The sequence below is a fragment of the Pantherophis guttatus genome, chromosome 9 (genome assembly GCF_059756535.1).
Source record: "Pantherophis guttatus breed Tessera chromosome 9, ASM5975653v1, whole genome shotgun sequence".
Lineage (NCBI taxonomy): Eukaryota > Metazoa > Chordata > Lepidosauria > Squamata > Colubridae > Pantherophis > Pantherophis guttatus.
Window position 1 is genome coordinate 5,480,058 of NC_142071.1, and position 24,579 is coordinate 5,504,636.

Below are 24,579 nucleotides of genomic sequence, written 5' to 3' on the forward strand. Positions count from 1 at the left end.
TACTAACTTAACAAGTGCAGTGATTCCCTTAAACAACTGCGGCAAGAAAAGTCGTAAAACGAGGCAAAGCTCACTGCACGACGGTCTCACTTCACCAGAGAAATTTTGCGCTCCATTGTGGTTGTACGTTGAGGACTATATTAAGCACGAGTATCCTTCTAGTTTCCATTAGTCATTTCAAAGCAGAACTAGAATCTTTTCCGGATTGGCTTAGCACAGGATATTAATTTCTCACAGGGTCGAAAGCAGAGGTGTCAAACTCAAGACCCGGGGCCCGGCCTATGGGGTACTTAGATCTGGCCCACGGGGCTGCTCTGGAAACAGCAAAGGACTGGCCCGTGATGCTTCTGCCGGCAAAAACGGGCTCCCGAGTTCCGTTTTTGGCTTCCAGGGCCTCCTGCAATCCTCTGCCAGTGAAAACGGAGCTCGGGAGGGCCGCAAGCGGTATTGTGGTATTTGCCGGTTCTCCAAACTACTCAAAATTTCCGCTACTGGTTCGCTGAACCGCTCAAAATTTCCGCTACCGGTTCTCCAGAACTTGTGAGAACCTGCTGGATTTCACCTTGGCCTGGGGGTTACTTAGAAGTGGCCGCCCTGGAAACAGTAAAGGATCGGTCGCGGTGCTTCTGCCAGCTAAAATGGGCTCCCAAGCTCCATTTTCAGCTGCCAGGGACTCCTGCAACCCTCTGCCAGTGAAAATGGCAGAGCTCCGTTTTCACTGGCAGAGGTTTACAGGAGGCCTTGGCAGCCAAAAACGGAACTCGGGAACCCGTTTTCGCTGGCAAGAGCGCTCAGGTCACCACAGGTGCCCCCGACAGGAATGATGTCGAGCTGGCCATGCCCCCCCTGCCCTCCCCCTCAGGTCAAACACAACCCTGCTGAAATCGAGTTTTTTATACCCCTGGTCTAAAGTGATGCTGTATCAAGGAAATGTCCACCATTGCCATGAATTAAACCTGCGACGGTGGGATCCGCAGAGAAGGGATCAAGAAAACTCAAGAGGGATGCCAGCCAGTGGCACCGTGGCACCGTGCCAGCCTCATCCCCTTTTTTAAAAAAAAATTTGCATCGTTATTTGGCATGCACGCCCCACGTTATGAAAGCAGCAAGACTGCTTTTGTAATTCAGAGGAGGATGCTAAGCGACTGCCCACAATTAAAAGGACAGACACAGGCCAGAAAGTAGCTCCTTATTATATTTAAGCCCCGGGGTAAGAAATTATGCTCGGTCTCTTACACCAGACATGAGAAATGTGAAGGTGGGGGGGGAGGAAAGAACAGCATCTCACCTGCGGCGGAATGGAAGTCCGTGGTTGGGAAGTCAATACAGGAGGAAGAGGTCGTGGTGGGTCCTTCATTTGGACAGACGTGAGAGGCTGCGGGCTACCACCGGACATTTTCCCTGGGCTTTGACTCTGGGGACTGAAAGAGCCAGCTCTGGGTGCATCCTGGATTCTGTGAGTCGGGGTCTCAGGGTTTTCAAATTTTGGAGACACGGGAAATGTGAATCCAGAGGGGGCAGAGGAGGAGAAGGAGGAAGAGGAGGAGAGCAGGTCTGGTGCCAGGGCGCTTGGCAGGCTTGAAGGGGAAGTCTCAGACTGCCACCTACTGCCCAGACTGGATGTATGTGCCTGGGGGGATGAGCTGGCATGGGTTGGGAGGCCTGGAGAGGAAGGATATTCATCCGAATTCTTCACTCTTGGCTCTTTCACCACCTGGACATAGTTGGCTGGGAAAATACCCTGGCGGTTTGTGCCAGAGATGCGACCTTCATACCAGTTCTCGTCTACCCTACGGACGAGGCAGATACGCTCACCCTGGCAACAAAGAAGAAGAAAAAAAAAGAACAATAGTTAGCATACCGTGGGAGTAAGTAAGGAGAGTCCCGAGGCTGAAATACACACCCAAGAAGAGATTGTCTGCCCTTCACAACAATCACTTTGAAGCTAAGGGCCACCCAGCTTGTTCCAGGCACAATAGGTCCATCTTGATATTTATTTGTTTGTTTGTTGTGTGGGTGGGTGCGTATGTGCATTTCTAGGGCCTCCATATCAGCAGTGGGATATGGAACGTAGGACGAGAACAGCATCTCGCAGCAATAACTCTGGGTGGTGTACAACATTAAAGCAACAGCGACACCTTAATTCACACAACATCCTGAATATATCTGAAAGATCTATGAAGCAGGCCACCTGTTACCCTACCATACTTGTCTCTAAGGCCTCTTGACTGGTTGAGTAACAGCAACCAGTTTATTTATTTACTCCCGTTTATTTATTTACTTTTTCACCACATTTTCTTTCGCCATGGTGGCGCAGTGGTTAGACTGCAGTACTGCAGGCTCCTTCTGCTGACTGCCGGCTGCCTGCAATTTGGCAGTTCAAATCTCACCAGGCTCAAGGTTGACTCAGCCTTCCATCCTTCCGAGGTGGGTAAAATGAGGATCCAGATTGTTGAGGGCAATAGGCTGATTCTGTAAACCGTTTAGAGAGGGCTGTAAAGCACTGTGAAGCGGTATATAAATCTAAGCGCTATTGTCCGTCCTTCCTTCCTTCCTTCCTTCCTTCCTTCCTTCCTTCCTTCCTTCCACCCACTGCCAGCAGTTCGATCCTGACTGGCTCAAGCTTGATTCAGCCTTCCTTCCGAGGTGGGTAAAATGAGGACCCAGCTTGCTGGGGGCCATATGCTGACTCTGTAAACCGCTTAGAGAGGGCTGTAAAGCACTGTAAAGCGGTATATAAGTCTAAGTGCTATTGCTATTTGCTCCATTTATTTATTTACTTTTTCACCACATTTCCTTTTCTCCAAAAGGTCAACCATGGCCCAGATCCCCAGCGGTGGGGGAAGAGAATGCCCCTCTCAAATATTATTGTTTATAAATGTTCTTAAGGTTTATAAAATCATAAATTCTGTGGAGTGGAACATTTGTTCAACAACAACCAAGCTGATGTTGCAAATACACGTCCTTCTGTTCTTTCTCCAGAAGCTACTAATTGCTATGTCGCTCTTTGAATTAAACATGAACTCAGAACAAAGTGTTTAAACTGAGCAAGGGCATCGCCCAATTGATCTCGGTCAAACAAAGCAACAAAAAGGAATTGTAATCTCCGGATGATTGGAGCGACCTTGTCTGATATCCCTGCCCACCAAAAACAGATTAATAAATGCACAGGAAAGCTGTACAGTAATCCAAACCATCTGCAAGGCTCATCTTTAGCAAAAAAAAATATATATATTTTTTCTGGTGGAGAGTTTTCCAAGAGTGACGAGATGGCACAGGATGATCAAAACTCAGGAAAGCCGGCTCTGCCGTTGGCTGGGTACAACCCAGCTTCTTTCAGGCAGTGGTGAAATCCTCCACAGATTGCCACCGGTTCGCTGCCTGTACATGCACGGGGTGCGCTAAATACACGCTGCACGCACGCCTTCATAGAGCATACAAAAAGGACACTGCGTGCCCATGCTTACTGCACACCAAACACATGCTTTGCGTGGAAAAAGAGGACTTGACAAGGTAAGTAGAACAGCGAGGGGTGGGGAACAGCTGTGCTGCACGATTTAGATGTCAGGTTCCAGAACGATAAAACAGGAAACAAACAAAACAAACCTGGTTTGATGCTGTTGCCTTTTATTCCTGGCACTCACTGACCACTTAAAAGAAATTATTGTTAGGGCGTCTGCCCTGGATTCTCATTACCTTTTATACAATACATCAGTGAACCCAGCTCTCATTTTCCAATCCCCAACGCAGGGGTGAAATGTTCCTGGTTCGGACCAGATTGCCTGATCCGGTAGCGATGGCAGCAGGTGGTTCAGAGAACCGGTAGCAAAAATCCCTGCCCCCCCCACTCCCACCATGCCCAGCTGAGCCGCAGGATCATCAGAGGCTTTTTAAAAAAAAAACTTTTAAAAGCATTTTTTCTACAACCTCTTCCTACGAAAAAATGCTTTTAAAAGTAAAAAAAAAAAAGCCTCTGATGATCGTGCGGCTCAGCTGGGATCGTCAGAGGCTTTTCAAAGCATTTTTTTCTGCAACCTCTTGGCCGAAGAGGTGGTAAAAAAAAATGCTTTGAAAAGTCTCTGACGATCCCAGCTGAGTTGCCTGATCGGCAGAGAGGCATTTTTTAAAAAGCCTCTCTGATGATCCCAGCTGAGTTGCCTGATCGGCAGAGGCTTTTCAAAGCATTAGAAAAAATGCTTTGAAAAGTTAAAAAAAAAAAAAAAGTTGGCCACGCCCACCGTCACATTCCCCCCCACCCTCCCAAGCCACGCCCACAGAACCAGTAGTAACAAATTTTACATTTCACCCCTGCCCCAATGCCTACCCTGCCCATGTGACTCAGAAGTATGGTTAATGTGTTTTACTCTAACTGTAATGATTAAAATCAGTCCCTTAAGGGGGAAGGGTTTATGTGGGTTTCCTTGGAACATGCTGCTCAATCTGAAAGTCCTGTCGCTCCCTTCCTGACGTCATCACCGTGCAGCCGCCTCACAGCTGTTTGGCGGCTGCCCGGCTTCCCGGCAATGCAGCGACCATCCCAGATGATGGAACGTCTCCTCGCCCTCTGTCCCAAGTCCTCAGCAGCTGGCAAGGTAGTGTGCAGGGCCCCTGTCCTCCACGGCTGTAGCGACGGCCGTTCTCCCCCAAATGGCAGCTCCAGGCCATTGGGCACACCGGAGCTGACGTTAGATTTGCTAGAAAGTAGTATTTCCTGCTTTCTAGGGAATATAAACCGTGCGGCACAGCTGATCATTGGAAATACCGGTTCAAAAGAACCGGTAGCTTTTTTAACTACTGGTTCGCCTGAATCGGTAGCTTCTTTTTTCCTACCTGTTTGCCTGAATTGGTAGTTTTTATCACTACCAGTTTACCCGAACCGGTAGCATTTCACCCCTGCTTTCAGGTGGCACTTTTCAGCACTGATGTTCAAAAGTGACAGGACATTATTTATGACATGGTTCCATCGCCACAGGAGGTGCCCCTTGCATATTTTCCTACAGGCACTAAAAATATTACTGGCTGCCTCAGAGCTCCATTATGAGAAGCGGAGACAGCTAACCAAACCCCACATCTGTTGGAGGGGAATGAACTGGCCTGGAGCCCAGACGCACCATGGAAAGGAGGCCCTGAAGCCATTTTGTTGCTGGCTCCACTCTGAGCAAGAATGTATGTTTCAGTAGTGGGTTTCAATTTCGATCGCTACCGGTTCGCTCACGGGTGCATGTGTACTTACAGGCGCACGGGTGCGCTCACACATGCGCAGAAGCTTCTGCACATATGCAGAGACGTCCGGGCGGGTGGGCAGAGCCTCCTCCGGGGACATTGCCCGATCCGGGGCGAACTGGTAGTAACCCACCACTGGTATGTTTCTGCTAATATGTGGACTTAGATACCTTTCGGAAGGACAGCTCTACTGCCAGGTCTCCTTTGAAGTTGTACTGGGCCACTGCTTCCCCATACTCCAAGACTTGGATGGAAGGCACTTTGATGGGCTTAGGAATTTCGGTTGGAGGCAGGACCTGTGTTGAAAAAAGGAAGCAGCAGCACAACAACAGGGTTATGGCTTTAATTTGGGATACAGGTTCCTAGAGAAAGAGCTCACCTGACCACCAAACATCTTTACTGGAACACATCATTGGCAGTGAAAGTATGAAGGAGGAAAATGCTTGCGTGTGCCACACTCTTGTTATTTGTGCAGGACATGGGCCTGCTCCAATTCTTTCCCTGAACATCAGAACAATGCCTCTTTTAAAGGGGCATTGTTACGGGACCGCCTTCTGCCACCAATTGCCTCCCACGGGCCGGTTCGCTCCCACAGAGAGGGCCTCCTCAGGGTGCCGTCAGCCAGACAATGTCGGCTGGCGACCCCCAGGGGGAGAGCCTTCTCTGTGGTAGCATCTACCCTCTGGAACGATCTACCTCCAGAGATACGAGTGATCTCAGACCTCCGGACTTTTCGTCGGGCCCTAAAAACTTACTTTTTTCATCTAGCCGGGCTGGCCTGATTCCATGTTGGTTTTAACGTTTGATATTGATTTTAATTGCTATGTTTTAAATTATGGGCCAAATTCTATTTAATTAGTTTTAAATAATTATTTTAACTTTTGTGTACAAATGTTTTTATTTTGGCTGTTCACCGCCCTGAGTCCGAAAGGAGAAGGGTGCTATACAAATTTTATAATTATATTATTATTATTATTATTATTATTATTATTATTATTATTATTATTAGTAATAATAATAATAATAATAATAATAATAATAATAATAATAATAATAAACAGGGAAATAAGATTAGGAGAGAGGGTTAGTAAGAGAGGAAGAGGGGAGGAGTGGGGGAAAGGAAGAGGAAGGAGAGAAGGGGAAGGAGAGGAGGAAACAAGAAAGTTGAAAAGAATAGAAGAAGGGAGAGAAGGGTAAGAGGGGAGAAGGAGAGGAATGGTTGTCGTGGAAGAAGGGAGGTATGGAATGGTAGAAGAACAGGGTTGTGCCTGACCTCAGGGGGCCAGAGTGGGTGTGGCCAGGGTGGGCGTGGCCAGCTCGACGTCACTCGTATTGGGGGCACCTGTGATGGCCCCAGCGCTCTGCCAGAGAAAACAGGCTCCCGAGCTCCGTTTTTGGCTGTGATGGCCTCCTGCAATCCTCTGCCAGTGAAAGCCGTGTGCAGCTCTCCCGTGCTCTGTTTTCGCTGGCAGAGGCATCACAGGCCAGTCCTTCGCTGTTTCCAGGGCAGCCCCATGGGCCAGAGCTAAGCACCCCGCAGGCCGGATCCAGCCCCCGAGCCTTAAGTTTGACACCCCTGGTCTGGAGGAATAATAGAATGGAAACATAAAAGTAGAAAGTATGTCTGTCAACATCCAGCATGGCACAATGAAACAAGATTTTTACTAAATTTGCCCTTTAGCAAGTGGGGAATCCTGAATTCTTAAAACGTGATCCCCTTCCCTCAATTTCTGCTACCTCCTCTCCAGGGGTGAGTTCTACTTACCGTATTTTTCGGACTATAAGATGCACCGGACTATAAGACGTACCTACCTTTTTTGGTGAGGAAAAGAAGAAAAAGAAATCTGCCTCTGCCTCCCACCAATTTTGCCTCGTTGCAGCAAACAGCAAACAGCCTGCTTTATTTTCATTTTCAGCATAGCTTGATTAGCACAAGAAAAAAAAAATCTGCTCCCAGCAATTTAGCTCCTTGCAGCAAGCAGCAGAGGCCCGCGTAAAACAGCTGAGAGCCAAACAGCTGAGAGTTGGGAGGCCGATCTAATCAACTTGTGCTAATTAGGCTGTGCTGAAGCTGAAAGGAGCTGTTTCTTCTTGCTGCTTGCTCCAAGGAGGTAAATTGCTGGGAGGCAGAGGCCAAATGGTGGTGGCCAGTCTGTGGGCGGGGCTACATTCAGTGTATAAGACGCGCCCAAATTTTCACCCCCTTTTAGGGGGGAAAAAGGTGCGTCTTATACTCCGAAAAATACGGTACCTTTACTACTGGTTTGCAACAGGACCACTTGCACGCGCTTCTGCACATGCGCAGATCACCCATGATGACGTCATGGCGGATGGGCGGAGCCTCCTGCCGGTTTTACTACCAGTTCTATAGAACCGCACAGAACCAGGGGCAACTCATCACCACTCCTCTCTCTTCTGCATAGGTATACAAAATCTATTTCAAGTTTAGTTGGGCAGCCAAAAAGTCCCCAATGGCCTCAGAAGCTTACCTCCACGTAATTAGCAGGGAAAATGCCCACCCTGCCGTGGTGTTCTCCTTCAAGCCAGTTTTTGTCTACTTCTTTGTGGATGTAGACAATGTCACCTTTCTGTAAGGTCAGTTCTCTGAAAGACAAGCAGGTAAAATAAGGACCACTTGATGGGCTGTAGGCTAAAATAAAGCCAGGTCATAAGACACACTTGAAAGTAAATCAGGAAGCTTGTAATTGGGGAGTGTGTCTGGCAAGGACATAGAATGCTTATCTACAGGAAATGTGTAAAACTTGTAGCAATTCTGGGCAGATAGAAAGCTGATAAAAGCAACAAGAGTTAGACAACTTGCAGGCCTCAGCTAAAAATTAGGAATACAGATGGCCTGCAGCCAATAAAATGTGCATTAGATAACTCCTGGGGCAGGGGTGGGTTCTAAATTTTTTTACTACTAGTTCTGTGGGCGTGGCTTATTTTGTGGGCATGGCTTGATGATCATGTGACAATTCTTTAGGATTTAGCAGAGGTACTGGTCTACCAGGCTTTTAACTGCTTGCAGAGCTGTACCGGTCTACTTATTTTGTTTTTGGAGGCACTGGTCTACCCATTTATTTTTGCAGGCACTGGTCTACCTATTTATTTTTGCAGGCACTGGTCTACTCATTTGTTTTCTTTCACCACTGATTAGCTGTAGGGCGGCCCTTAGAAGCCCCACGGCAAGAGTTTAAACAGTTTTTTTCCCTCTAGCCGATAGCTGGGACTCAGGAGGCAGCAATAGATTGGGGGTGGGGCCAAATAAAAGGTAAGAATAATGCAGGGGTGGGGCTGTGGGGGGGCAGAACCAGTTCGGTGACATCATATCGTCACCGCTACCAGCTCGGCTGAACCGGGCCGAACTGGGAGGAACCCACCACTGTCCTGGGGTATTCATTAGCCAAAGTTTAGAAATAGGGACAGCTAGAGACCAATAGAACGAATTGTAGAATGATTACCAAAATGTTTATTAGATGATATTTCTCTCCTTGTCCCGTCTTCTCCTTTAGTGAAAATATATAAAGCTTACTTAATCCTTTTTTTTTTTTTTAATTTGATTTATATGCCGCCCTTCTCCGGAGACTCAGGGCGGATTACAATGCGTTAAGCAATAGCCTTCATACTTTTGTATAGTTTATACAAAGTCAGCTTATTGCCCCCACAAACCGGGTCCTCATTTTACCCACCTTAGAAAGGATGGAAGGCTGAGTCCACCTTGAGCCTGGTGAGAATTGAACTCGCAGTAATTGCAGGCAGCTGGATGTTAAATGCTGCCTTAGTAGGAGGCATTAGCCTTCTACGCCACTCAGGCTCCTTTGTTCTTGGTTCTTGGCATTTTGGCTAGGAGGACCCCTTTTCCTTGCAGTACTCCAATAAAAAGCAAACAGAAAACCTCCACCTCGTGTCCGGCGTCCAACATTGGCTTCGGCATCAGGCTCAGACCCGAAATTGGGGACAACACACTGTTAAAAATTCTTTCAGAGCGAACCTCCTTCAAGGGCCTCTTCAAGTCACTTCTCTGGGTTTGTACAAGACGCGTCCTGTTCAGGTTAAATGGCTTAATGCCACGATTGAGATAAATTGAACCCTTTCGCGTCAATCCTTTCGTGGCGTCCAAAGAATGTAGCTGTGGTTTTTCTAAAGCTATGTTGCTCCAGGAAATATTTTGTGCAGGACAGTGGGGTGTATTCTAGGGTACATTCTCCACCCAAGCAGAAAAACAGTGAGAGTTGAAGAACTTGGGCAAAGCTTCACACAAGCAACTCATGTGATGTAGAAATGGGGGTGAGGAATCTTGTTGCACTTGGAAAGCACACTGGCTTTTTCCCCCCCATTTAGTTTATATTCGATTTCAATCCTGCCTTTCTCCTCTGAATCGCTAACGCTATTTATTTATTTATTTATTTTTTTTAAAAAACCTAAACTTTTCAATATTATTGCTTTTGTTTTTCAACTTGTGTTATCTGCTTTTGGTACTTTGTTAGAGTAGAAAGGCAGGATTCACACTGAAAGTCACACTAAACTCTTTTTCACAATTGAGAGCCTGTAAAAAGAGATGGTAGATTTTTTTGCTAAATGTTGAGACTACAAGGAAGAAAGTTTGTGGAGATTCTCAGTCATCCGGGCCTCGTGGTTGTCTCAAAGGTGTTTTTTTTAAAAAAGGCAACTGAAGTATTTTTTTTTCCTTGCGGAAGAAGAAGTTTTGCTTCTCATCCAAGAAGCTTCATCAATTCTGACTGATGATCTGACTGACAGTTCTGACTGAGTTCTGATCAGTGAGTGGAAGAAGTTTTGCTTCTCATCCAAGAAGCTTCATCCGTTCTGACTGATGATCTGACTGACAGTTCTGACTGAGTTCTGATCAGTGAGTGGAAGAAGTTTTGCTTCTCATCCAAGAAGCTTCATCCATTCTGACTGATGATATGACTGACAGTTCTGACTTAGTTCTGATCAGTAAGTGGAAGAACTTTTGCTTCTCATCCAAGAAGCTTCATCAGTTCTGACTGATGTTCTGACCGACAGCTCTGACTGAGTTCTGATCAGTGAGTGGAAGAAGTTTTGCTTCTCATCCAAGAAGCTTCATCCGTGCTGACTGATGTTCTGACTGACAGTTTTGACTGACAGTTCTGTCTAGTGAGTGGATGAAGCCATGGTTAGTCTCTGTCAAATCCAATGGATCAAGAACGTTGCAGCTGGGGAACCAAGTGTATCTGGGTTGAGGTTCTTTGGAGCAGGTCACTATGACACTACCTAAATTTTCAATCCATGATATAACAAGAGTTAAACATTCAACATGGTAAAACATTATGTATGTGGGTTAGAGCCATATGTTCCAACAGTACAGCATATGTTTTGCGTTGTAAACTGGCTAACTTCACATAAGGCACTTCTAATGAAATTGAGATGTCCTCCCAAAATTCTGGCACTCGTAAGCTGGTTGGGAAAGACTAGCAAAGATAATATGGGTGTAAATATATTATCGTAGCTGAACATTATCGACAGCACTGGAATTTCCTTTCGTGCATTATCCATAATACCTTCGTGTATACCAGATGACAGTCTAACATAGTCACTTTGCTGAAGCATAGTATTTTTGGGTGTAGTCAGTAGTTATTGGGGAAATTACTCAGGCTCTTGATTGCATTTCATCATGGGGGAAAAAAAGGATGAGGCAGACGTTTTGCAAAAACAGTATATTTGCATTTAACCTTCGCTCAACTGAGTTTTAATAGGTTTTACTCTCAAGAACATGGCTGTTGAATGGTAAAAAACAAACAAACAGACAGAGTATTTCAACTCCCATCATCACTCAAAAGACTGCCCTACTGGGATTTTGATCTCTTTGATATTGTTTCTGGCATATCCAGGTGTGGTCGCATTAAAGTGCATGGGAAAAGGAATTAACATTTCTGCTAGATTCCATATGCTGTATTTTTCGGACACTCCGGAGTATAAGATGCACCTACCTTTTTTGGTGAGGGAAACAAGAAAAAGAAGTCTGCCTCTGCCTCCCAGCAATTTGGCCTCATTGCAGCAAACAGCAAACAGCCTGCTTTACTTTCATTTTCAGCATAGCTTGATTAGCACAAGAAAAAAAAAATCTGCTCCCAGCAATTTACCTCCTTGCAGCAAGCAGCAGAGGCCCCCGCAAAACAGCTGAGAGCAAATCAGCTGAGAGTGGGAAGGCCGATCCAATCAACTTGTGCTAATTAGGCTGTGCTGAAGCTGAAATGAGCTGTTTCTTCTTGCTGCAAGGAGGTAACTGCTGTGAGGCAGAGGCCAAAGGGTGGGTGACAGTGGCAGGGCGGGGCTACATTCAGTGTATAAGATGCACCTACATTTTCACCCCCTTTTAGGGGGGAAAAGGGGTGTCTTATACTCTGAAAAATACGGTAGTAAGTAGGGTGGGCTACCCTGATGTACCACTAGCTGACTGTGAGGAGAGAACACAGTCAGACTTTGCAAGAGATGTGGTAAGGAGGAGGAGCAAGTGCAGTTGACAATAACAGAAGAACAAATTTGGAAGGGGTGGGGAAGGCTGTTTTCACCCTCCCCAGATGCATAGAGAGGATCTGGAGCCAGGGAGAAAGAAAAACGGGCCTTCCCCCCACCCCAGGCCCTCTTCTGGTGGGCCCAAAAGGGCCGAAAATCAGCTGACAGAGCTGAGCTGGCGTGCCAGGCAACATGACTCCGCGTGCCACCCATGGCACGCGTGCCATAGGTTCGCCATCATGGACCTATAAGATCCCTCCCAACTCTGTTAATCTGTTAAGTGGTTGCTGGAGCAGAACCAAAGAAATCAACTTCCTTTACAAAGTTTTTAAATGTCAATATAATTCATAGTGTTCGGTCCTATATTTGAAAGCGATATCTAATTATATCAAATGCTATAATTTAGTAACCACCTCTTGTGGCCATGCCAAAGGCTTTCAAGAGCTCAGAGAGACCTTGGGCCTCAATTCTGCGCTACAACAATCACAATTCACCCGCGTGGCAACAGCGCCAAGGCATTAAAATATTACATGGCTGCTAAAGGCTGCCAGATATTGCTACTTACTTTGGCGATTCTGCTTGGAAATCAAATTTGAGCCGGGCAGCTTTCATCTGGCAGGGGTGGGGGAAGAGAAATAAGTTAAAAGCAGACCCAGAGTCCAAAGCCGAATTAAAGGGCACTCAATTATTATTATTTATTATTTATTAGTCGCATTTCTATGCCGCCCAATTCCCTAGGGACTCTGGGCGGCTTACAGCAAAAAAGCAATGAGAATAATATCCCATAAAACAATATCCCATGAAAATTTTTTAAAAGAACATTAAAAACCCATACACTCCAATTATAAAAGAAAACCAGCCATGAACACAACTACAAGTAGTCCTCAACTTATAACCACAACTGGGCCCGACATTTCTGTCGCTAAGTGAAACAGTCGTGAAGTCAGTTTGCTCCATTTTACAACCTTCCTTGCCACAGTTGTTAAGTGAATTGCTGCGGTTAGTAATAAGCCGTCGTTAAGTGAATCTGGGTCTCCAAACTTGGCAACTTTAAGACTTGTGGACTTCATGCTGGCTGGGGAATTCTGGGAGTTGAAGTCCCCAAGTCTTAAAATTTGCCAAGGTTGGAGACGCCTGAGCTAGGAGAAGCCAAGTTGAGAAAGACTGACAGCCCACATAAATCCAATCTGCCTCCTTTTTGGTAGAAAATTGCACCTCACCTTCTTCTCATCTCTCTTGGGAGGGCTATCTAGAAGGATTTCTGAAGAGTCAAGGAAGGGACTTTGCCCAGGAAGTCTCAGAGGATCTGGATGAAGAAAAGAAGGGAAAGAGTGAATCTTTTGAACCGAAAGGAAAAAAAGGAGAGCTAACTTTCAACCGATCATATAAACCGAATTTCAATAATACACTTTGCAAGAAACGGCAAATCCACATATATGCTGAGTAGAGATATTCATCTCCAACCATCTACAATACTTCCCTTGGAGCAAACTGTTCCTTACCCCCATTTCTCTTACTTTACACATTCCTTTAATTTGAACATATATACACATAGACAACACAGCTACCCAGGTGAGCAAAATTAAGATTGGTGCATGGTTCAGTTCATTAGCCTAGAAAAGGGGGGGTGGAAACTGGAAGTAAAATGAAATGGAACAGAGCATGTTGGCATTCAGGACCTAAAAGGATTACTTTATTTTTCGGAGTATAAGACGCACCTTTTTCTCCCAAAAAAGAGAGTTATAATCTGGATGTGTCTTATACTCCGAATGTAGCCCGGCCCAGCTTCTCAAACGGAGGTTTCAGAGGCTGAAAAAAGCATCAGAAACGAAGCTTCAGAAAAAAAAAGCCTCCAAACAGAGCTTCAGAAAAAAAGCCTCCAAACAGAGCTTCAGAAAAAAGGCCTCCAAACAGAGCTTCAGAGGCTTTTTTTCTGAAGCTGTTTCAGAGGATTTCAGAGGCAGGAAAAAAAGCTTTTTCTGAAACAGAGTTTCAGAAGTTTCAGAGGCAGAAAAAAAAAAAGCAAAAAAAAAAAGCAAGGCACACAGCTCACAACCAAGGAATCTGTTACTAAAATTCTGGGAACAGCTGATTGGGGGTTTTCCGGGAGGCCGATCCACCTGCCAATCTGCTTTTTTCTTATTTTCCTCCCTAAAAACTAAGGTGCGTCTAATACTCCAAAAAATATGGTAATTGGGAGCAATTTTACTATTTGTCTTCTTCTGAGAGATGAGTGACTTGGGACTGGCTACAGCTCCCCAAACATCAACAGAAAGGGAGTACATATATATGATTGCTCTCCAAAATCCCACTTGGTTCCCCAGCATCAAAAAAAATTATTATCCATCTGGTCAAAATGCTTTTGTGTCACTACACTTCATCTATATTGATTAAGGAACAAAGGAAAACATTTTAGGAGACTGTTTTCATCTTTCTTAACAAGAATGATCCACAGCTCAACAAAATAGCTGACCACCCACTGAATTATGGCAAATTTCCAGAGTTAGATGCTTCAGCCCATGTATTTGCTGACTTGGCTGCAATTTGCATCGTATTAGCATTAATATGTGAGTCAAACTGTAATGAGGAGGGGGTGGAGGAAGGGACAATCTTCAGCCCAAAAGGAAAAAAGAAGGGGGGGATATTCTTAGTTTGACATATCCTTCAGGAAATAACGTTCCATGTCTGTATCTCTAAAGGGCTTGCAACTCATAGAAAAATATATATAGCGCATTATTTTAGAAGGGAGATGAAGAAAGAATATATATATACGATAAACGTTCTCAGAAGTGGTTTTTTTAAAAAAAAAACATACAGTAAGAAACCTAGCAAGAAAGATTCTAAAGTATTTTTCATTGTCCGCTTACAAGGATGGGATTTAACTGTCACCGAGTCTCTTTTCTGTCCAGAAGCTGGGAAACATGAACCACCAATCCTATATGAGATCTGAGAAGATCTACCGTGTTTCCCCAAAAATAAGACCCTGTCTTATGTTTTGTGAACCCCGAAATAAGCGCCTGGCCTTATTTTCAGGGAGGTCTTATTATTTTGGGGCGCATGGAGCAAGATGGGGCTCCTCTTGCCGCCTTACCTGATTTCCAGCTCTGCATTTAAATATTTTCAGGGAGGGCTTATTTTCGGGGAGGAGGCTTATTTTAGCACATGCGCTCAAAAGCCCGATGGGGCTTATTATCGGGGGATGTCTTATTTTCGGGGAAACAGGGTATTTTACCTCCTGCCTTTTCTAGGGCCTCTTTTCTTCCAAATTGGCACTTGATTACAGAAGGTGGCAAAGCATGCTGACTTTCCAGAGAATATACTGTTTTTCCAAAAATAAGACCCAACCCCAAAATAAGCCCTAGCACGATTTTTCAGAATGCTCGTAATAGAAACCTTACCCCAAAAATAAGCCCCAGTTAAGATCGTCAGCCAGACGGATGCATTTAGTGCCCTATTTCCCTGAAAATAAGCCCTAACTGGAAAATAAGCCCTAATGTGTCTTTTGGAGCAAAAATTAATATAAGACCTGGTCTTATTTTTCAGAGAAACACGGGTATATTTATCCCCTTGAATTGTTGAGTTGAATTACATGCCCACATTGTTCCATATTAACCCTGAGTCATACCGTTCCTGGGTAGAGAGTTGCTCCAGGTACTTCTGGTAACACCTGGGCTTCCTTTCTCCATTCTTGGGCTGGCTGGTATGTGGCCCGGGGCTACAGGATGGACACCAGAAGTGGGCAATGGGCTGCCAAGTAAGAGAAATTGGGGACACAGTGAAAGCAAGCTCAATCCAGCCAATGTAGGCAGTAAAATCAGATCTGCTTAATGACTAACTCACTGACACTTGACTTACAGATAGTATCTTGGACTCCATCATATCTCTGCGCATTTCATATCTACAATCTGACTAGGACCAACTCAATACAAGGAGCCATGGTGGCGCAGTGGTTAGAATGCAGTATTGCAAGCTAACTCTGCCCAGAGCTAGAAGTTCGATCCTGATGGGACTCCAGGTTGACTCAGCCTTCCATCCTTCTGAGGTCGGTAAAATGAGGACCCAGATTGTTGGGGGCAAATATACTGACACTGTAAATCACTTAGAAAGGGCTGAAAAGTGCAATTACTATTGCTAATTTTATCATGCCCCTTCAATAAAAGGAGAAGCATGCCACGTAGAAAAGAGGCCTTTGCATCTTGAAGATGGGAATACAGTCAATAATCCACGAACAAGCAACACCTCTCGGGGAGCCTTTCCAATAATGAAAGACTCTACCTTCCTCAGCTTCCAATCTCCTCTATTTCTAAGACTAGCCTTGATCCACCCAAACCTCCTTCCCTCGTCCTTGTGGAATCAAAGCTCAGAGGTTTATCTCCAGCTCTTCTTTCCACAAATAACTAGCAGGCCTCTCTGAAGTCCTCATCCAAGCCAGGGGCCCTTGGAGATGTCTTAGCAAGTCAAGGTCAAGTTGAACAGGAAGTGTGGAGGCAACAAGAAGAACCTGGCATACAGCAAATATTTTGCTGATGTACAACTTCAGTCCTTTTAAATTGTTTTAATGCAGGATTGTCCAAGCTTGGCAACTTTTAAGACTTGTGGACTTCAACTCCCAGAATTGCCCAGCCATCAATGTTGGCTGGAGAATTCTGGGAGTGAAGTCCACAAGTCATAAAATTGCCAAGGTTGGACAACCCTGTTTTAATATGTTTAAAGGGACAGCATCCCCTTTCCATGCAAACTAAGCTGTATTTTAGCTAGCATTAGACTAACCCAACCCAAAATATTTAAATAACCTTCCCCTAAATATATTGAGTTGCTGAAATTGGGAACTTCCTAGTTGCCTCAATTGTGAATCCCTTATTTGGTTTAGGATTTTTTTCTCGGTCATACTTTTAAGTATACTTTTACAGAATGCAGTATGTTTTTTTTTTTAAAAAAAACCATGATGGTTATATGAACATACTAGAAATTTGTATGTACTTGAATAACAATTGCATTAAACAAATACATAGATAGGATTGTAATTATTTATTGTTAAAATTATATCCTTCTTTTTCCTAATTGTATTTTTTTTTCGTTTTCTTTTAAAAGCACATTCTATGTGGGGTTTTCTTCTTTTGACAACGTATTTTTAACTTTTGTGTTTTTTCCATTTCTTTTTTTGACACTATCTTAAAAGCAATAGAAGGATGAATACATAAAAAAAAAAAAAGATCCTTGTTTTTCCATTTCAGGCATCAGAAATTTCCCCAGCCATTTCTCTGCTCACGGCAATGTTATGGATGACTTTCTAATGGGTAAACAGGTCGTGAAACCAGTTCTGTGTATCTCAGAGGTCTTCAAACTTGGCAGCTTTAAGACTTGTGGACATCAACTCCCAGAATTCTCCAGCCAGCACAGCTGGCTCCAGCAGCACAGCTGGCTGGAGAATTCTGGGAGTTGAAGTCCACAAGTCTTAAAGCTGCCAAGTTTGAAGACCTCTGGTGTATACCAATAGTATCTCTTGTTACTGCTCACTTTGTAAGTGAATGTATTTCAAAGCAGGCATCATACCTAGAAATGAAAACTTGAGAAACACACTTTCACTGAGTTTTACATCCCGTGATGAGGCATGCATCAAAATTGACAATTTTGTCAGTTACTAGTATTGAAAATTAGATACGTTTGCCTTTGTTTGTTTATATTTCTGTGTGTGTGTGTCTTGTTTTTTGCGTATTATGTTTCTTTTTGTACTGTGTATTTTAATCTTTGGAATGTAATAAACATTTTTTTTTAAAAAAATGTCAATTTTTGGAAGCCGACTTGCCTGTTTTGTGCAAAAGACAAATAAGAATGTAACCAGGCAGGAGGGCAAACATCTGAGCTTCAGTGCTTACTAATTTTATTTCTGAACCACTATAAAACGGTCCCTGGCCTCGTGCATCTAAAAAGTACCACAATCTGATGGTTACGTTTTGGCTCAGCAAGTTGCATGAATGTCTCACTGTGGGTTGTATGTTGTGATGTACATCTTAGCGTTGCTATGTAAGCCTGGCCACTAAATTAGTCAACAAGCCATTACTAAAACAATGTGTAATCCAGCCTACACACACACACACACACACACATACACACACACATACAATACACACACCCAGAGACTATACAGTTTCGACAAGGAACGTATCATCATTTCACCTTTCATAATCGTAAGATGTTATTAAGTTTTCGTGGAATGGATGCAGGAGGGGGGGCGGGGAGGGCCCGGAATCTAAAATCCACATTCTTGCTCAACTATGAAGCACTTAAAGTAATCTTTTGAGTTCAAGTGGCTTAGTGAAGGAGGCCAATTGCCTAGGTTTGCAAACACAAAAATTCCCAATTAGCTGTCCCAACTGGGCCAACGCTATAGAGGTAGTCCTCAATTTACGACCACAATTGAAGTGAATCCCCCTGCAGTTGTTAAGTTAGTAACATGGTTGTTAAGTGAATCTGGCTTCCCCATTGTTTGTCAGAAGATCGCAAAAGGGGATGACATGACTCTGGGCAGCAGTGGTGGGTTGCCCCCGGTTCGGACCGGTTCGTAAGAACCGGTGGGAGGCCCCGCCCTTCGTCTCAGATGTCGTCGTCATCGATCTGCACATGCACAGAAGCTTCTCCAATCTTGGCAACTTTAAGATTTATGGACCTCAAATCCCACAAAGTTGCCAAGGTACCGGCTGAGGAATTCTGGGAGTTGAAGTCCACAAGTCTTAAAGTTGCCAAGGTGCCGGCTGAGGAATTCTGGGAGTTGAAGTCCACAAGTCTTAAAGTTGCCAAGGTACCGGCTGAGGAATTCTGGGAATAGAAGTCCACAAGTCTTAAAGTTGCCAAGGTGACGGCTAAGGAATTCTGGGAGTTGAAGTCCACAAGTCTTAAAGTTGCCAAGGTGATGGCTGAGGAATTCTGGGAGTTGAAGCCCACAAGTCTTAAGACCCCTGCTATTTATGCAACCGTCATAAACATGAACCAGTTGCAAAGCAACTGAATTTTGATTGTGTGATTAAGGGGATGTTGCAGCAGTCGTAAGTGTGAAAAATGACCATAAGTCACTTTTTTCAGTGCCATCGTGACTTTGGTCACTAAACGAACTGTTGTAAGTCGAGAACTAACTGTAGTTACCAAACCACATTTGAACCTAGAGTATTCTGTGAACAGCCACTGTCTCTCAACTTGAATTATTTTACAGGATTATCAGACAGACAAAAAGGAGGGAACGAATCAGGCATTCCATCCTAAAGTCATCATATGACAGTTAATAACTCTATAATGAATCTGGAAAATATTCAAGATGAAGGAATTGCAGTGGCAAAAATACTAATTTCGGGATATGGTACAAATTGATATAGTGATATCTTTACACAGATATAGTCCTTGAGTTACAACCATTCATTTAGTGACCATTTGAAGTGAACCATTGATCGGCCACTGCAAAAAAGTGACTTATGACCGTTTTTCACACTTACAACCGTTGCAGCATCCCCCACAGTCATGTGATCAAAATTCAGATGCTTGACAACTGACTCATTTGTGACGGTTATAATGTGACCCCCCCCCCTTTTGTGACTTTCTGACGAGCAAAATCAATTGGGAAGGAGGAGCCTGGATAGCTCACAGACAGAGCACTGTATTTTAACACCAGCTGTCTGCAATTAAAGTAAGATCGAATCTCGCCAAGGCTCAAGGTTGACTCAGCCTTCCATCCTTTCTAAGGTGGGTAAATTGAGGACCCAGTTTGTGGGGGCAATAAGGTGACTTTGTATAAATATACAAAAGTATGAAGGCTATTGCTTAACGCACTGTAAGCTGCCCTGAGTCTCCGGAGAAGGGTGGCATATAAATCAAATTAACTTTAAGCCTGGAGAACTTCAACTCCCAGAATTCCCCAGCCAGCTTTGCTCCGAGATATGGTTTGGACCAGGGGTCTCCAACCTTGGCAACTTTAAACCTGAAGGACTTCAACTCCCAGAATTCCCCAGCCAGCTTTGCTCCGAGATATGGTCTGGACCAGGGGTCTCCAACCTTGGCAACTTTAAGCCTGGAGGACTTCAACTCCCGGAATTCCCCAGCCAGCTTTTCCAGAAGACAACATTCAGCCAGCAATCCAAGAAGGCCATCAAAAATTAGAATCTGACTCATGTTCCCCGACACATTTTCTCTTCCCCTCTGTCGCTATAGTCCCGATAGCCAGACTGTTTTCTCTTTCGATGACCCTAAACATATCTTGCTTGCTTCTTTTGTTTTTTTTGTCTGCGTGTATGAGACAGGATGTACAAAACAGGATGAGTCCTGATAAGCAGGGCCTTGCTACTTCAGACCGAAAAGTCCACAGAGTTCGCCATCCCATGGAATACCTCACTGCGTTTCTCAACTTTGGTGACTTTAAAAAGGGTGTGTGAACTTCAGAAGGGTGTGAAGTCCACGCTCCGTAAAGTCGCTAAAGTTGAGAAACGCCGGAATAGTTTTTTTTTTTTCAGGGCCAGATCTTCACTGCTCTGCTCAGCTAATGCAATTAGTCCTATGCCCTGCGGTTCGCTTCCTCTCTCTGCCAACCCAAACCTTCCCAGATACATTGCTTCCAGACATGGAAGCTCTTTTTGCCAGGAGTCTGGGCGGGATGCTTCAGTTCAGCAGGCAGAAAGTTCAGCTCATCTCTTCTCTTAACACATACACCCACAAACACACCACTCCCTGCAAGGGAAAAAGGAGCAGCGCTCCTGAATGAAGGAAAAACAAAAACTTTCTAACTCTCAAACTTTTCCTCTTTCAACCCTCCAGTTACAACAAACTTTCTCCAACGTGCTGCAGATCGGAAATGCAATCCAACGCATCTGGAGACTGTTTAGTGATGGGAAGCTACTCTCCTCCTCCTCCCTTCAGCATGCTGCACCCCTTTGCCTTGCCTTGCTTTCCATCCCACCTCCCTCTTGCAAATTTTTCTCCAGCCAGCCAGGCAGGCGGGCGGGCAGGCAGCAGATCCACCCCGAGATGCTTTCGGGATGACGCTACCCTTGCCAGCCAAGGTGTGGCCGGCTGGCAGCTAGAAGGAAGCAGCAAGTGGCAAGCTGGGCACTCTGCGTGCCAGCATCTAACAGTTGTGCCAGGCTCTCCCCCTCCCCGCATACCCTCCAACACCCTACCCAATTCCACATACTCACCAGCGGGCAGGGAAGGCCAGGGAAGAGGAACCAGCCGGGGAATTCTGCGTAGAGAAAGGGAAAAAAAGAGAGCTGACACAGAGAGCGGTGTGGGGAAGAGTCTGAATTCGTGTTGCGGGCGGAAACCAGCAGCCAGCAACAAAATAGTTAGCCAGCAGAGAGGGAGGGAGGGAGGGAGGGAGGAAGGGAGGGAGGGAAGCAAGTCCCAGGCAGGGTGCTGGGAAAACCAGAGGAGTGGTGGTGGGGAGGGGAGTGGGGGGGAAGAAGGCAGGCAAGCAGGACACAGCAGGGTCCTAAAGGCCAACTGGTCTAAAGGAGAACAGGCAGGATGGATGGATACCCAGCCAGGCAATTGGGAGAGGCACCGCTCAAATTCTGTTTTTTGACTAATCCCATCAAATGCCCAGTGGACAAACAAACATCCCCCTTCTTTCAAAAGAATCGAATTGGAGAAATTTCTAAAAATCTACGAAGGAATTTGTTTATGTTTATGTTTTATTAAATTTATATACCGCCCTACTCCCGAAGGACTCAGGGCCGTGAACAGGCGCAAAATAAAATACATCAATACAAAAGTTAGAAACGTAATGAAAACCAAATGAAATAATTTAGCCCGAGATAATTAAAAACCCCAATAATTTAAAACATATTAAAATTTCAATTTTTGGTCAATATTGGAAAAGGGATGTTTTGCCTACTATTGAAGAATGGACTTTGAAGGTGGCCAGTTTTGCAGAAATGGCGAAGATATCAGCATACTTAAAAGACCGGACTCAAGAGACTTATGCATGGGAGTGGAAGAAATGGATAGATTATGTGCAGAATAAATATCAAACTAGGAAGTACCAGATAGCTTTTAGTTGAATGTTGTGTAGAAAGGTATAGTATATAGGGGGTAGAATAGTTTAATGTTATGTAGAAATGTATAGTACACAGGGGGGAGAATAGAAGGGCGGTAAAGTATGATATGATATAAAATGATTTGGATTTGGATTTCACCTTGGGGAAGTCATGGGAGGAGGGGAGGGTTAGGGAGGGAAAGGAGGGGGGGAAATGGGGAAAAATTTGTATTTGTAAAACTTTTTCAATTAAAAATAAATAAATAATAAAAGAAAAAAGAAAAAAAATTCAATTTAAAAAATTTAAAAGAAAGGGGAGAAAATTAGGCCAGGCCGGATTGCTGGAATAGGAGGGTCTTAAGAGCACGGCGGAAAGTGCGCAACGATTTCCTGACGGCGAGAACAATTAATCAGCGGGAGGACGCTGACTTAAATCCAGAAGTTGAGGGATGTTCCATCAATGGAGGTTTTTAAGAAGAGAGCGGACCAGCATTTTTCTGAAACGGTACTATAGCAGTGTTTCTCAACCTTGGTAGCTTGAAGATGGGTGGACTTCAACTCCCAGAATCCCCCAGCCAGCAGCGCTGGCTGGGGGATTCTGGGAGTTGAAGTCCACCCATCTTCAAGCTTCCAAGGTTGAGAAACACTGTACTATAAGATCTCCTGTTTGAGCAGGGGGTTGGACTAGAAGACCTCCAAGGTCCCTTCCAACTGTATGGTCCTGTTACTGAATTCAATTTCATCTATTGTTGACGGTTCAGGTTTCTCATTTTGATGATTGATCTTTTTAATATTTCTAACGTTTCATTGCTTACATTTTATTTATTTCTATCCCACCTTTTTAATTATTTTTGCAAATAACGCAAGGCAACAAAGATACCCAACATGCACAATACTCCTTCCTCCTCCTCTTTTCCCCACAAAACAACCCTGTGAGGTAGGTTGAGCCAAAAGAGAAGGATTGGCTCAAAGTCACCTACCCATCTCTCATGACTATGGTAAGACTTATTTATTTGTTTGTTTGTTTGTTTATGTTTTATGTTTTTATGATAATACAAAATGCCCAGACTTCCTTGATAGTGAGATGGGCAGCATATAAATTTAATTAATAAATAAATAAAAATATTTATTTATTTATTGGTTCGATTTATATGCCGATTCGATTGATATGATTTATATTTATTAATAGCCATAAATAACAACTGTTTCCTATCTGCTTTAATTTGGGGGGGATTTTTAATTCTACTTCATTTGACATCATTTATAAAAGCCGCCTGAGATGGTGAGAAGGACAGCATAAAAATTTAACAATGAATAAATAATATTTTAATTTCAGGCATTACAGAATAATGGGGTTGCAACGCTAAAGAGGTGTGGTGACAAAGATAAGCCCCACTGAAGGCAAATTCACACAGTGTGTCAGCCTCTGATTAATTAACCTTACATTACTATACTATACTTGTGTTTTCCGTATAAATATACAGAGGTTTTATTTATTATTTACTCACTTATTAAATGTACAGGCTGCCCAATCCTATTATAAATCTGGGAGGTATAAAGTACAGCAGGAAACAATTGAAAACAATAGAATGCAAAGCAATATTAAAACAAACATCTGGGAAATGTACCAAGAGCCTTGGTAGTACAGTGGTCTAAAGCACCCTGTTATTAACACAGCTGCCTGCAATTACTGCAGGTTCGAATCTTACCAGGCTCAAGGTTGACTCAGCCTTCCATCCTTTCTAAGGTAGGTTAAATGAGGACCTAGTTTGTGGGGGCAATAAGCTGACTTTGTATAAAATATACAAAAGTGTCCAGTCCGGTGGTGGGTTTCAAATTTTTTTACTACCGGTTCTGTGGGTGTGGCTTGGTGGGCGTGGCATGGCTTGGTGGGTGTGGCTTGGTGGGCGTGGCAGGGGAAGGATACTGCAAAATCTCCATTTCCACCCAATCAGCTGGGACTCGGGAGGCAGAGAATAGATGGGGGCGGGGCCAGTCAGAATTTTTACTACTGGTTCTCCGAACTACTCAAAATTTCCGCTACCGGTTCTCCAGAACTGGTCAGAACTTGCTGAAACTCACCTCTCCCTCTCTCTCTCAGCCCAAACACCTCGCAGGGCTGTTGCTACAGGAAAAATAGGAAGGAGGAGGAAGAATTGTGTGTGTTCGCTGCCTTGAGTTATTGATAAAAATAATAAAGGCGGGATGTAAATAAATAAAATATATAAAAATATATTTACAGAGCAAACATTCCATCAGGAGTCCAACCCCACTCTATCCTAAGGCTGGGAGTACAGCCAGTTGTAAGTGTTTGTTTGAAAAGGGTTGTGAGAAGCATACAAATTTTTTGGGGGGGGGGGTTGATTGTTCCACCTGCTGAGATCTTGATTAATTGATGTTGATCTGATCTTATAAAATACAACAGATGATTCACAAATCAGCCGACCACATTTTATTATACCGGGCTGTGCAAACACCATCACTCAGAATTACTTCCCCGCAAACACTATTGCATCTTATTTTATTTTATTTATTCGTTCAGGGTCAATTATGGTGCTAGAAAAGACTATAGGAAGTCCTCAATCTATAATCATTCAATTAGTGACCTTTTGAAGTTATAACGGCACCGGAAAACGTGACCTAAGGTTGTTTTTCACACTTATGACCGTTGCATGATCAAAATTCAGATGCTTGGCAATTGGTTCATATTTATGACGGTTGCAGAATCCCAAGGTCATGTGATCTCCTTTTGCGACCTTCGGATAAGCCAAGTCAGTGGGGAAACCAGACTCACTTAACAACCAGGTTATTAACTTAAGCACTGCAGTGATTCATTTAACGCCTGG

At 44.1% G+C, this 24,579-nt stretch overlaps 1 protein-coding gene across 6 annotated transcripts in view; it reads right to left on the reverse strand.

The window, feature by feature from the left end:
* The window catches only part of SORBS3 (sorbin and SH3 domain containing 3), a 95,277-nt gene that overhangs the window by 13,086 nt on the left and 57,612 nt on the right, over positions 1-24,579 (reverse strand). For all 6 annotated transcript variants that reach the window (XM_060693583.2, XM_060693581.2, XM_060693582.2 and 3 more), the window contains 7 exons: positions 20,895-20,938; positions 15,344-15,465; positions 12,939-13,024; positions 12,284-12,330; positions 7,713-7,827; positions 5,394-5,519; positions 1,289-1,816 (listed from right to left, as the gene is read on the reverse strand). In XM_060693583.2, coding sequence (XP_060549566.2) covers positions 1,289-1,816; positions 5,394-5,519; positions 7,713-7,827; positions 12,284-12,330; positions 12,939-13,024; positions 15,344-15,465; positions 20,895-20,938 — 1,068 coding nt within the window. The remainder of the gene's footprint in view (positions 1-1,288; positions 1,817-5,393; positions 5,520-7,712; positions 7,828-12,283; positions 12,331-12,938; positions 13,025-15,343; positions 15,466-20,894; positions 20,939-24,579) is intronic.